This window comes from Anopheles funestus, chromosome 2RL (genome assembly GCF_943734845.2).
Source record: "Anopheles funestus chromosome 2RL, idAnoFuneDA-416_04, whole genome shotgun sequence".
NCBI classification, from domain to species: Eukaryota; Metazoa; Arthropoda; class Insecta; order Diptera; family Culicidae; genus Anopheles; species Anopheles funestus.
This window is the reverse complement of record NC_064598.1, coordinates 95,140,849-95,154,843: the sequence shown is the minus strand read 5'-3', so window position 1 is coordinate 95,154,843 and position 13,995 is coordinate 95,140,849. Positions and strand designations below refer to the sequence as shown.

General features: G+C 44.0%; 2 protein-coding genes across 4 annotated transcripts in view; one reads left to right on the top strand and one right to left on the bottom strand.

The window, feature by feature from the left end:
* The window catches only part of LOC125763610 (protein phosphatase 1 regulatory subunit 14B), a 38,352-nt gene that overhangs the window by 15,334 nt on the left and 9,023 nt on the right, over window positions 1-13,995 (bottom strand). The window contains exon 1 of one of the 3 annotated variants that reach the window (XM_049426956.1): window positions 9,290-9,878. The exons of 1 other annotated variant lie outside the window; for it this stretch is intronic. The gene's annotated coding sequence lies outside the window, so the exon portion shown is untranslated. Of the gene's footprint in view, window positions 1-9,289; window positions 9,879-13,995 lie in introns of those variants that run through there. One more of the 3 variants, XM_049426958.1, reaches the window with a different exon arrangement.
* Window positions 1,936-5,706, top strand: LOC125775005 (uncharacterized). Its single transcript, XM_049445385.1, has 3 exons — window positions 1,936-2,924; window positions 5,140-5,283; window positions 5,699-5,706. The coding sequence occupies exons 1-3, from the start codon at window positions 2,264-2,266 to the stop codon at window positions 5,704-5,706; spliced, it is 813 nt and encodes a 270-aa protein (XP_049301342.1). The 5' UTR covers window positions 1,936-2,263.

The window sequence follows — 13,995 nt, the reverse complement described above, 5'->3', positions numbered from 1 at the left end:
CCGTTTTGTCGTCCCGATGTGAGAACACCTCCTAAACGAGATGCCTGTAAAATATAGCTTTTTGTAGCGGTGAAGCAACTCGCAGTAATAAGCCACCATAAAAGGAATTTTATTTAGGCTAATGGACTGCATACACTCAAACCTCCAAAGGTAAATGAAAGGAATCCATAAAAAAATAAACATATTTTTACAATAAGTGTGACATGCCACCTTTCTCCAGCATCCTCGAAACGAATCACGCACAAAGAAAGCAGCCATTTCCAGGCACGAGGTATAATGACTTCTTGCCAAAATTCATAAAAAACCCTCAACCTTTTTTGGATGATACTCCACCAAAAAAAAAACCATATCCTCGTTCTCCACAAAGCGTACAGAGACACCACCCAGCGAGTCACATTTGCAACAAAGGCAGTGAAACGATGTGCGCATGAAGCTTATGCGTCCTTAAGTATGGCATCGCACGGCTAATTTTCTTAAAATCATCGTTCAACACGGAGCTCCAAACGCGTGGCAAAGAGGTATAGAAAGCAGACGGGAGTCACCGCCAAGGGCAGTTACGGGGGATGGTAACCGAGTGCGAGAAGTCGCCACGCATCGTGATTTCGAGATCGATTCACAAAGATTACGTTACAACCTGGTCACGGGAGCTTGTCGTGATGGGGGCTGACGCTACATCCTTTGTGCTCATCCGGCGACTCTTCGCATTGCGCATTGCTGAGGTTTAAATGGTCAAAAGCGTCGCCAGTCGTTGGAAAAGCTTTTCGCTTTCCGTACATTTGACGCAACCATGCCTTTCGTTCCATCTCGCTGCCACTTCCGTCGTACGGAACACGGCCGAAAGATGGACGGTGACGACACGATCTTCGATTAGCGCACAAAGGCCCTGGTATTGCACAATACTTTCAAAGGTGAAACGATGTACCGATATAGTACTTGGATGTAAAAATATGTAACCTCTTAGTGCAGCATATGCAAATGTTTTAAAATAGTCAATTGAAACAGACTCGAGCTGCGAGAGAAGAGAGAAGTAATGAATTGAAAATTTTGTTCTAAAAATACAAATAACAGCAGTTTGTTGAGAAACCGACTGTTGATATTATTCTCGACTGCATAATCGTTACAGGAAGAGATGCATTCATATGTGGAGACATTTCATTGCACAGTATCTATGAATGATCTTAACACAATCAATAATCGATGCAAAGTATGGCCCGTGTTAGCGACCTGTATCGTTTTTTATTACAGCAATTCGTAACTCAGAGCTGCATATTAGCACAGAATACTTATTTTCACCAGCTCAAATGACGAAGGAAATCGGGTACGTGACGTTGCGCTGAGTCACGTTTTATTTTGGCAGCATTGAAAAGAAAACCATCAATTTTTGCTTCAAACATACTGCCCTCGGAAATGTGAAGGTATAGTACGTTGCATGACCGCAGCAAGTGTACGTGAAGGTACCGAACAGACTGCACACATCTGTTGTCGCTCCGGAAACGACAGCTGGCAGGACTTTGGTGAAAAATTGCTTTTCATTATTAGATACATTCGAGTAACGATTTCCCAAGAACTTTCAAGTGTGATTGCAAAGTTTGGTTTTCAAGTTCATTAAAAATGGAATATCTGGGGATATCATGCATTCCTACTGTTGTGATGTTCAGAGTTGAAAGCTGAGTTTCATCAATTCCATTAAACTTTCAGCAGCTCTAATAAAACTTCATTTATTCTTAATTTATGAAAAATTTACATTAAATGCTCCATCTGCGATTTCCAACACATATGAGACACATTTCAGCGATAGTTGTTTGAGCTAACCCAAACATAAGTCAGTTGTTGAGTTAGAATGGCTTTCATCATGTCTCCTGTGCTTGTACTGTGCGCGATTGTGTATTTCGCTTTTTTCCCCATTTATGTTGTCGATGGAAATACAACAGACCCATTTCCACTACTAACTCCTCCACATTCGGATATAAGCTTCATTTTGCGAGCATTCATTGAACTTCAAAACCAGTGGTGTCCAACGTGGCGCCACAAACGAATGTTCATTCTCAACTACAATCCTGAACCGCTTTCCGAGGACATTTTGACCGCTATATTGAAGCTAAACGATCCGCCTAAAATCATATCCTCTGAACCCAACGGCTGGACATATTGGACTTTCGAGAATCGCCGTTGTGCGGTTGTGATGGTTCGAGGATATGAGAGATTAATAGTAATTAGCTAAGCTGTGAAAGTATATATACAACAACTAATAATACTCTTCTTTATGCAGCCGGCAACTCCTGTCTATTTCGGTGGTCGATACTTTATATTCCACGCAAAGTTGGAGGAAAATGTGTTCATGGACGATCTCAACAGTGGAAATGGTTACATTCTCGACAAGGCGTATCACATTCTGTACAACCGGACGGCAATTGAGATCTACCACAAGAATTTCTTCACCAACCAAACCATACAGCTCGATCCGCTTAACATACGCGTTCCGAATGATCTGATGAATCTTTACGGACGTAGGCTTCGTCTATCGGTTCCTGATGGCAATCAAGAAGTCATCTCTTTTGACGCCTATCTCGGAGAGACGATAGCTCGGCGGCGAAATGCATCGTTCGAATTAGCACGTACGCTGGATACCGACACGGACTATGCTATAGTAAATATTGGAATGCCTCTCCAGGGTACGGACAAAATGATTGCTATTGGGAGTACATTTATCAGCGTACTAGTTCCACGTAGCAAACCAAAATCAGTGATCGCGGTACTAATCGATCCGTTTGACTACTACAGCTGGATCGCACTCTTCGTCCTGATTTTCGTTCTGGCTGCGGTACTCTCACTATTCGGTGAATTTCTAAGTAAATTGACTTTTTTGGAAGTCGTCGTCGAGATGATCATGTGCATTCTGGGTGGTCCGTCGCTCAAGTATGGAGGTTGGTTTGAGAACCAGATCATCACCAACTACTGTTTACTTTCTATTGTGATCGTGTCCTCCTACCAGTCGCTAATCATCTCTTACCTTTCCTTTACGCGTTACCACCCAGAGATCGATTCATTGGCAGAAATACGTAATAATTGTATCTTTCCACTCGAAACAGTATTCGGCAATTACTTGGATATGGAAACAACAGATGACAACGAACATACGGAGGGCATGTGCTATATGTTCAATAGTCGCGACAGTAAGCATATCACTGACCTCTTGATAGAAAATATGCGTCATATCGATCTATTTGCTCTTGAGGCATATAACCGAAATTATCGAATCGCTGAAACAACGTTTTACAACTTTCATCTGTTGTATTATTTTTTCAACAAATCTCTCATACGTGAGATGTTTCCATTCTTCATTCATGCATTCTTTGAGTCAGGTTTATTTGATCAGTATTACAGGAAAAAAACTAGCCTCGCCTTGCACTACAAACAAGAAGTGTTTGTCATGAAGGCCTTTACAGTAGGTGATCTTTCAATTGTTTGGTATCTGTACATCAGTGGAGTAGCTGCCAGCTTTCTTTGGTTTATGTTAGAAATTGGTTTGTACCATTGCCAACGAAGTTTTCAATCTTTCAAAAACTGGCAAAAGACGCAAAGTTTTAGTAACGCATGGCAGATCACAAAGAGACTTCAGTTTTGGAAATAATTCAAGTACCATTCTCTACTTTTAACGATGTTTGTTTGGGGATATTGATAATACAAGCAAAACTGGAATAAACACATACAAACAATAGTGGACACTGCTATTGGTACATTAGTGAAGTAATAGACACTTTCTTCTTTTGTTTTGTGTTAGTATAAAACATTGAGTGAAACATTCGTTTATCAAGTTCATTAAAAATGGAATATCTGGGTATATCATGCATTCCTACTGTTGTGATGTTGAGAGTTGAAAGCTGAGTTTCATCAATTCCATTAAATTTTCAGCAGCTCTAATGAAACTTCATTTATTCTTAATTTATGAAAAATTTACATTAAATGCTCCATCTGCGATTTCCAACACATATGAGACACATTTCAGCGATAGTTGTTTGAGCTAACCCAAACATAAGTCAGTTGTTGAGTTAGAATGGCTTTCATCATGTCTCCTCTGCTTGTACTGTGCGTGATTGTGTATTTCGCTTTTTTCCCCATTTATGTTGTCGATGGAAATACAACACACCCATTTCCACTACTAACTCCTCCACATTCGGATATAAGCTTCATTTTGCGAGCATTCATTGAACTTCAAAATCAGTGGTGTCCAACTTGGCGCCACAAAAGAATGTTCATTCTCAACTATAATCCTGAACCGCTTTCCGAGGACATTTTGACCGCTATATTGAAGCTAAACGATCCGCCTAAAATCATATCCTCTGAAGCCACAGGATTGACATACTGGACTTTCGAGAATCGCCGTTGTGCGGTTGTGATGGTTCGAGGATATGAGAGATTAAGGGTAGCTGACTAACCATAAAAATGTGATGTGCCAAAAACTAATAATACTCTTCTTTATGCAGCCGACAACTCCTATCTATTTTGGTGGTCGGTACATTATATTCCACACAAAGTTGGAGGAAAACGTATTCATGGATGATCTCAACAGAGGAAATAGTTACATTCTCGACAAGGCGTACCACATTCTGTACAACCGGATGGCAATTGAGATCTACCACAAGAATTTCTTCACCAACCAAACCATACAGCTCGATCCGCTTAACATACGCGTTCCGAATGATCTGATGAATCTTTACGGACGTAGGCTACGTCTAGCGGTTCCTGATGGCAATCAAGAGGTCATCTCTTTTGACGCCTATCTCGGAGAGACAATAGCTCGACGGCGAAATGCATCATTCCAGTTAGCACCAACACTGGATACTGACACGGACTATGGTGTTGTGAATATTGGATTACCTTTCCAAGGCACGGACAAAATGATTGCTATTGGGAGTACCTTTGTCAGTATACTAGTTCCACGTAGCAAACCAAAATCAGTGATCGCGGTACTAATCGATCCGTTTGACTACTACAGCTGGATCGCACTATTCGTCTTGATTTTCGTTCTGGCTACGGTACTCTCACTATTCGGTGAATTTCTAAGTAAACTGACTTTTTTGGAAGTCGTCGTCGAGATGATCATGTGCATTCTGGGTGGTCCGTCACTAAAGTATGGAGGCTGGTTTGAGAACCAGATCATCACCAACTACTGTCTACTTTCTATTGTGATCGTGTCCTCCTACCAGTCGCTAATCATCTCTTACCTTTCCTTTACGCGTTACCACCCAGAGATCGATTCCGCAATAGACATACGCAACAATTGTATATTCCCAGAGGAAACACATTTTAAAAATTATTTGAGCCTTCGAACAACAAGTGACAACGAACACACGGAGGGCATGTGCTACACATTCACTAGTCGTGATAATAAGCATATCACTAATCTCTTGATAGAAAATATGCGTCATATCGATCGGTTTGCTCTTGAGGCATATAACCGAAATTATCGAATCGCTGAAACAACGTTTTACAACTTTCATCTGTTGTACTACTTCTATAACAAATCTCTCATACGCGAGATGTTTCCATTCTTCATTCATGCATTCTTTGAGTCAGGTTTGTTTGATCAGTATTACAGAAACAAAACTAACCTCGCCTCGCAATACAAGAGGGAAGTGTTTGTCATGAAGGCCTTTACAGTGGGTGATCTTTCAATTGTTTGGTATCTGTACATCAGTGGAGTAGTTGCCAGCTTTCTTTGGTTTGTGCTTGAGATTGTTTTCTATCAATGCCAACGGGGACTTCGAGCTCTAATGAAATGGAGGAAGAAACAAGGCGGCAGATCGGAAAGGCAGATCACGAAACTACTGTGTTTTTGGAAATAATAATTTGATTAGTATTGCGTGGGTATTTCAGGTCTTTAAAACTATAAACAAAACTCTGGTACAAACATACAAACAATACCATATGGCATGCTCTTTTTTCCGATTATGAGAGAATCTATGTTGCACTTCAAACCATGTTTACCACATGCGGCTGATCAACCAAACAAAATGTTTACATTTACGAAAGTTGCATCGCATCGTTTTGCATGAAGCCACGGCATTTTGAGAACACCAGAACAAAACTAGTAATAAAAAGTGTTATTTATCTCGTTATAAAGACACATTACACCAATATAAAACTATTTCCTGTACTGGAATCCGAAACAAATCAATTACAATATGCAAGAAAGCATAACAATTTCACCAATTCTCGTGGCGCTTTTTTTATTCGCCATTCGATCAACTTTCGTCGCTGTCCACTGGTGCGATTGATTTTGTTCTTCGCCTTGCCTGACTGGCTGTCCCCCGAATATAGTTTGAAATCGCTTTCGATTGCAATTTTCCCCTTTTTCGATTGACGCTCCGGGCGGCACCGGCAGCTAGGCCAGTATGCGGAAAGTGTTGGATTGTCTTTAATTATTTGCCCCCCGCCTCGCCATTCAGTTGCACCATTTCCTCGTCCAGTGTTTTTTTTTCCAAAAGGGAATAATGCCCAACTTAAGCGCCTGACCGAGTGAAACATTCCCCACACTAAATCGCGCTATTCGGTGCGCTTTTACTCGGGATTGTTGGTGGTACTGGTGTTTGTCTCACATGGCGAATTCAGCAAGGTTGTAAAGTTTAATGCTGGTTGTTTGGAACCGTCTGTAGATAAAGACACCGTCAAACCATCGGGAAACAAACAAAACAACACAGAACTCCGGGTATGAAACGGGCCCCCGAGTCAAGAGTTGCGTCGGCTGACCCAGTTTCAGGATAGCGGATCAAGCCCAAGATACGGAGTTCGTTCCATTGCAGCCAGCATAATTTCGTGAAGATAAACGCTAACAAACTTCATGACAAACGTTTCACAGCTCAATTCGGCGCTGTAGCAAGTTGGAATAATTCTTGCAAGGAGTAAAGTATTTCTTCTGTATTTCAAATAGAAATAGTTGATAGAGTTTTATGAACAGTTTGAAAGGAAAGAAGAAAACAAACTTGCAAACTTTATGCATAGCTACACAACAACAAAAAGATGTGGAAACATAATAAATCATTCCCCAAAACAGAGAAACGTGTCGAAGCAAAATCCAAGTCCAACATATTGATCGTAGATTGCAAAAGTCAACGGGCGGGAGATCTCCTACAGTATGTCTGTCCTTGGGATGGTTGTCCATTCAACGGGCAAAAGTTGTGAGAGAAGGGCCCAGAAAACCCAAAAATACTGTCCAAACATTCAGGTCATGCAGCTGCAAATAAAAAAAAAACCCCAACCCTTAATCAACCTGAATTCGCATCTCGAGCGGACGTCGAGTATCTCATTTCCATTCGGACGGATCGAGGGCGTCTGAAAGATTAATGTTGACTCTGGCTGGATGTGCCGAAATGTCTCAACATTAGATGTTTCTGCTGATTTGGATTGGTTTATTTCTTGGCCTTTCTCCGATCGTGCAAACGGTTGCAATTTTGCATTCCTTTTTTTTTTGTTTGGGTATTTCTACATTTTTGTCCACCAAAGCAAATACTGCAAAACTCTGTCACTAGCGGAACGGAAACGCAACGGAGCCTACTTATTTCCTTCCAACAGGTTAGACATCACATTGCTGGACGAGAGGCCCGCTGGTTCCTGTTTATGGAAGACGGGAAACCGGAATTTGACTTGATCCACCGTACTGCCCCCACAGAAACGAGCAGAAGAGCAAACAGCACCACTAGCACGAAATAGAAAAGCAAACGACGAAAGCTTGATTCTGGGAGTGACTGGAGTTTGCTCCACGTTCAGAAGAGGGTGGCCAGAAGCCTGGAATCAACAACAGTCCAATGAGCGGTTGAAAGCAGCCAGTTTGCGCGACCGGGATGCAAGACACACGAAAAGCATCGAGGCACAAAGATCTTTTCACCGTGCGGCCGTCTTGGCGTGATTCGCGATCGCACCGCACACATATGAACGCACAGGCACACGGACGTGCACAAGGGGGAGAAACCCTCAACATACACACATGGAGTCCCACTCTCGGCTTGCTCTTCTTCTTTCTGCTCGTCACCATCGTAACGCAACACGGGCTAACACACAACAAAACACACTCCACACAATAACACGCTCCCCCCTCTTTTTCCTTCCTTCCTTCCGACTTCCCCCCTTCGGTCCACCAAGCAAGGGAATCTGAGTTGGCCCACCGAAAGGAAACCGACGGACAAGCTTCGCTGCTTTCTCCTCCGGTAGATGCGTACACTGTTGGCTTCGGAGCAGCTCTCTGACCGTTGCGGCTGAGGGGGTTGAGGTTCTTCTTTGATCACTCGAAAGCAACAACAATAGCAACAAACAACAACAGCAAACTTCACATCACTAGGCGAACGCGAACAATGGAACAAGGGTTGGGCGAGGGTTGCGCGTAACTCGTCCTTTGTCATCTTTTCCCACCTTTGCTGAACGGTGACAGCTGATTGTTTTTTTTTCTGTCTTCTACTTAGCTGACGGTGCCCTTCGGAGGTTCGGTTTCACGGCACACCTTGCGCCACATTCCTGCAGGACAGCTGGGGGCGCCGCACGCAGCCAAATTTGGTGGATCTCGCAGGGTTTGTACGCAAAACATATACGCACACGTACACACTAGGTGAGCAGAGCCCCAGCTTAAAAACATATTCACGCAGCGAAATTCTTGTGCCTTTTGCACCTTCGATGAACTACCACTACCACTAACCGTCAGGGGAAAGGTAGCGCTTTCTCGTTCGCACACCAACTGCTCTCACCCCAAGATGCGATTATTTCTCGCTTTGGGGGTTTCAACTGATGGGTGTTGATGCTGCCGAAGGTTGTTGTTGTTGTTGTTGCTGATGCACGAACATCTCTAGTGGTACAATGTAAGACCGAATGTTTTATTTCTTCTTGCCTTTTCTCCGCTGTATACTCTCCGCGTTTTACTGCGCTATCGAATCGAACGTATCGAGAGGAAGTAGTGGTGTGGAGTGTTTTATCTGAAACCCACCCCTTGAGGTACAGTACGGGGTTGGTAACACTGGCAACATGCGAAGAGCGCAGCAGCGTTGTATTCACACACGCACGTCTGGTGGAACTTCAGCACCATTACTACACAGCTTCTATTACACACTCAGCAATCTCTTGGGCAGACACCGTTTGTTATATAGGTCGGAATGGTCTGGTCGCTGCCGGCACCAGGATGTTGACTTACGCACCCCGTGTAAAAGCTCTTACTCGCACTGAGAACACTGATGGGACCGGACAGACAGACTTTGCGGCATCGCCGTGCAAGTGCGGTATGAGATTTTTAATAGATTTTGCTCACCTTTGGCACACCAATCTGGCAACTACACTACAGAAACACAAAAAAACCCACACACAACCCTCCACTTCGGGACCTGGAGTGATAGCTGGCCACACGCAGACAGATGATATGCTTCAGCTTCTTCTTCTCGCTGCACACTGGATGAATTTCACGGAACAAACAAACAAAAAACCAACAAATCACCACCGACAAACGAAGAAACGTAGCGAAAAAGAGAACACACACGCACACGGTGGTGCAAAAAGATAAAAAAAAAAACAAAATAGAACCGGACCTGGGATAGAGGCTAACCACAAATAACGGATACCGAGATACTGTCCGGACGGCTGGCGTGCGTGCGCTTACTAAATCTCGCGAACAGCAGAAAACAAATGAATGAACCGGGAGCTGCTGGGATCGAAGCAACCCATCCGAAAGTGCGAACGAGAGTATATGTGCGAGAAATACTGCGTTGAAGTCTCCCCACAAAGAGAACCGCAAATGGGGGAGAGAAAGAGAAAGAGAGAGAGAGAAATAGAGAGATCAATCAATGCTCTCTGCAGGGTGATGTCGAAGAAAATATGTTTTCATGCCATACAAAGAGTACGCGTTGCAGACGCAGTTGCAGGGTGTGTGGAAGGGGAAGCCCAGGGGGGGGGGGGGGTGTAATATAAGGGATGAACGCATCTTCACTAGTGGGGAGTACATATGAGAGAAATAAAATGGTCGCTCTCGCTCGCACAATCAATGAGAGGAATTGTGTCTGCGCGAGGAACCCAATATGGGGAGTCAAGAATTGGGGTGCAAATTGTAAATGGAGAAATAAAAAAATATACACAAAAGCACATATACTATGCCGGGTTGTGGGAAAGCAAAAAAACAAACTGTCTGATCCTTGTTGATCTTCGATTATAAAAGTATTTCGTAAACAATAAAATACTTCATTGCAGGCAAGGGAACTAACGTCATTCGAACATGTGTAACAGCGGAAGCAACTTTCTGCAAACCAGCGTGCCGTGGCTGCAACAATTCATTCATTCCTTTCCACCTCGGCGGACCTTGCGATGACACAACCTGCAGCGGTGTGGCCGGATAGATGCACTCCGATAAAGAAACGCCACACCGCACAAATACCTGCCGGATAGTGAGGTAATCCAATTACACGAAACAAAAGCGATCGCAACGAAGCTAGAATGAAGAAAACTGTACAAAAAGCCTAAACCTCCATGCCAGAGCCATGCCTAGGCAATATATAACCCAAAAATGCTCGAGTATGCGTGTGTGGAAGAAGGTGGCGTCGTTCGACCCACCCGGGAAATGTCTTGTAGCTGCCTCCACCTGCAGGGGGCATAGCTAAAACGGCAAATATGAAGATATGCAACAGCACATACGAAACCGATATCGAACGTCTTGTACAACGGCGATAGGCTCGGAGGGGCGTTACACTTCGATGCATCTGCCGACTGAGAAAGCTCGAAACTCTTCGGACAAGGCCGGTATATTGCGCTACCTGTCGATAACACATTCTTCGAACACACACACCCGGTATGCTCGACAGTGCTTTAAAGAGTAAGAAACGCACTTAATATCGAAGAGTTCTATACGGCAATGACTTCAATAAAACCCAAAAATGCATTTCAATAATGCTGCCCAAATTGCCACAGCTTGGCGTAACAACAGAGACAATATACTGCTGTCTGTAAGAAATCGGAACGGGCACGTGCCATCACACATTTTTAATTGGAGTTGTTTGTATATTGCTGCTTGATAACTGTCCACGATGGAAATGGGTCGATTCTTGTTGCATCGGTATGTGCGGCTTGATAAGAATGTTGGAGAAGAAGTATATCAACGTTCCCAAAAGACCCGATTGGCCCGAAAGTACCGCCTGCATCTCGTGCAGTGCATGTGCACTTTGATTTTTTAACACATATTCGAAAGTTAAATACAAAATTTCACAGCTTGGCTCTATTTATATCCATAAGGATATCCCCAACTATCTATGATATTTGTTACTTTGCTCCAAGATGTTTGCCGACCACTGCACCAGAGCAAATGCAGTTCAAACATGCAGTCAACTATAGCATCAACAATTCTATCGGAAATATGCATCGAAATCAGAATACCTAAGCACAATCTTTTCGCCATGCTTTTGCTATCGCCTTCAGCTGAGAACAAATGGTAAACATTTCCTGCAAGCAGTGATGTGAAATACAAAACACAAAGAAACTGCTGAACAAACACATTCTGCCGAACCGTTTTGGTTAGGAATTTCATGCCCACGGAGCGTTCGTGTGCGGTTTGTTGCGGAGACACCAACAAAAAAACACAGTAAATATTGGACAACCATCGTGCGTTGACGATCCAACCCAACTTGTCATGGTTCCATGCTCGCTAGGAATTGCCGGAGCTGCGTCGCTAACCGGAGCAACCGGGGGGTTGTGTGTTTTTGGGTGGAATTCCGCAGTCATAACACCTCACTTTGCTATCCCATTGTCGTCAGTTCGTCATTAAACAAGAGCATATTATTCTAGCTAAGGTTGGGCCAGATTGGAGTTGCGTTAAGCTTTCCACTTGGATGATATGCAACCGCAGGAAAGTAAACCATCGGAACACTTCATCAAATAAATGCGTATTTAATTAGACCACAATTTAAGATAAGTTGTATAAGATCACACGTTTATCATCCACCAGCTTTACACACTACATTCATTATTCGCCAATTCGTGTACAAATCCCATAAGTACTTTGCAGTGCATCCGTTTCACTCCAACAAAAACAGTTCCTCCCGAAAAGGGGATGAATTTCAATTTTTACGATTGCAAAATTTACCACACAATTTCACCGTCACAAAGAGCTCGGGGCAATTAATCTCAATGTATCACGATGACCGATGACTCATAAACAATTCCACCGTGGGTCGCGGCGAGGTTTTGCACAGCACCCGCTGTAGAAACATTGTGTTTCGGGACGGTCGCTTCCCAGGGCAATCGCAAGATCTCCATCCTGCCAAGACATCCGAGCATCGGGTTTTGCCCTCCAAGGAGGTAGCACGGAGTTCCCTCTATTTGTTCGTTCCCTTTTTTTTTGCTGTCCGTACGCTACTAACACAACAGCTCTGTTTTCCCAAAGCCCATCGTTAATTACATCTTTATGCAAGTGGAGCAACAAACAACCGCGACTACCGCTAAGCGGATGGGTAGTAAAACTTGTGGAAGAGGTGAAAAAAAAGTCTCGTACACGCGCTCAGAAACCATCGCTCTCTGAAAGTGTGGTTCTACGGTGTACACCGCCACAAGAACTAGTTAAAGATGATGTTTTCCCACACCGCATGGGTTCTAGCGGCGGTTTTGAACGGCAACAACAGACCAGCCCAATCGGTAGGTGTGAGGGCGACGGCCTGGTGAGGAGATTTGTTGGGCTTTAAATGATTCGGAACTGCGGACACTGCGCCAACATACCGGGGCGGTATGAGGAGTCCGATTCAATCCAAGTGCATGGATCCGTGGCGGATCGCGATGACGATGAGGGTTTTGATGAGGCCCTTCGGCGGCATCGAATCAATTCTACCCGGTAAGCACCACCACCAGCACCAGAGTATTGGGGTTGCATCGGGAGGGTTGAAAGGAAGATACACAAGACATTAACAGCTTGCTTTCTTCCCGTTTCCTTGCGGCAAATCAGCCTTGCTTACAGTACGCAGCCACCACGTCCACGTACTCCACGTGTAATAAAAGGAAGAGGAAAAGAGAAGCGAAAAAAAATACAGAATCGTTTATTAACCTTAACTTGATCTTCCGGGAAGCGAACGACGCAAACATGGCGGAACATGGGGTAACCATTTTGAGGCTTGCGCTTGTGGTGATGAGTTCTTTAACGCACGCACCAGCAGCATTGGACCAGTACCGGGTGTAAACGCGTACACAACCTTTCCAAACGGACGCAAACCATTAGTGGACGCGGGGTCCGTGATCCGATTCCGAACCCGGTTCCCGCCATACTCTTGTTGATATGATAATAACTTCAATTACACCATTAAGCAGCCTGTGCCTAAGCGCGTAAGGGAAAAGCGACCGTGATTACACCGTGCCTATCAACGACCGGGGGCGATAGGGCTGTGCGTAGCAGAAGAACAGGTCTTTTTTGTTTGTTTAGCGATTTTCCCCACACAATTGAGGTCTTGTTATCTTGTTTTTCACCTCGATTTGGTACGGGCAAATTGGAATCGTTGCAGAATGTCTGTCCTCCCGTACAGTGAAATCGCATGACAAGAAGTGTTCATACCTACGGCAAGATTCACTTCTCTTCGGTAACAGCATCGATCACAAACCGAGCCATTATTTCTTACAGATTCAGATAAAATTCACCCGAAAATTAAAACCCATCACGAATTGCGTCACCAAAACGGTAATGGGTACACGAACGTGGAAAAGCTCCCAACACAGCTGACGTACAGTGTCACGATCTGTCTTGTTTTGGCCCGATTCCCGGGATCATTATTGCAATCCGAAGACTGGTCCACACTATATGATTGATGGCTTAAGCGACTAATGAGACTCTCAGCCCTGTTTTGATCGGCTTTGTCGTCTCCTGTTTGCCTTTTTGTTTTCCATTTGTCCATCCATTGTGTGAATTATGCTGGTGGCTAATTCCCGTCGGGATAAGAAAGCTGTCCCCACTTTACAGCGGAACGTTCTCAACCGTAGATCACGCTGGAGAGAGAGAGT

Excerpts from the sequence above, each read along its gene's own strand:
- LOC125775005 (XM_049445385.1), top strand. The coding sequence starts at position 2,264 with ATGCAGCCGGCAACTCCTGTCTATTTCGGTGGTCGATACTTTATATTC. Across the intron at positions 2,925-5,139 it reads TCCGTCGCTCAAGTATGGAG|GCTGGTTTGAGAACCAGATC; the intron begins GTTGGTTTGAGA and ends TAAAGTATGGAG.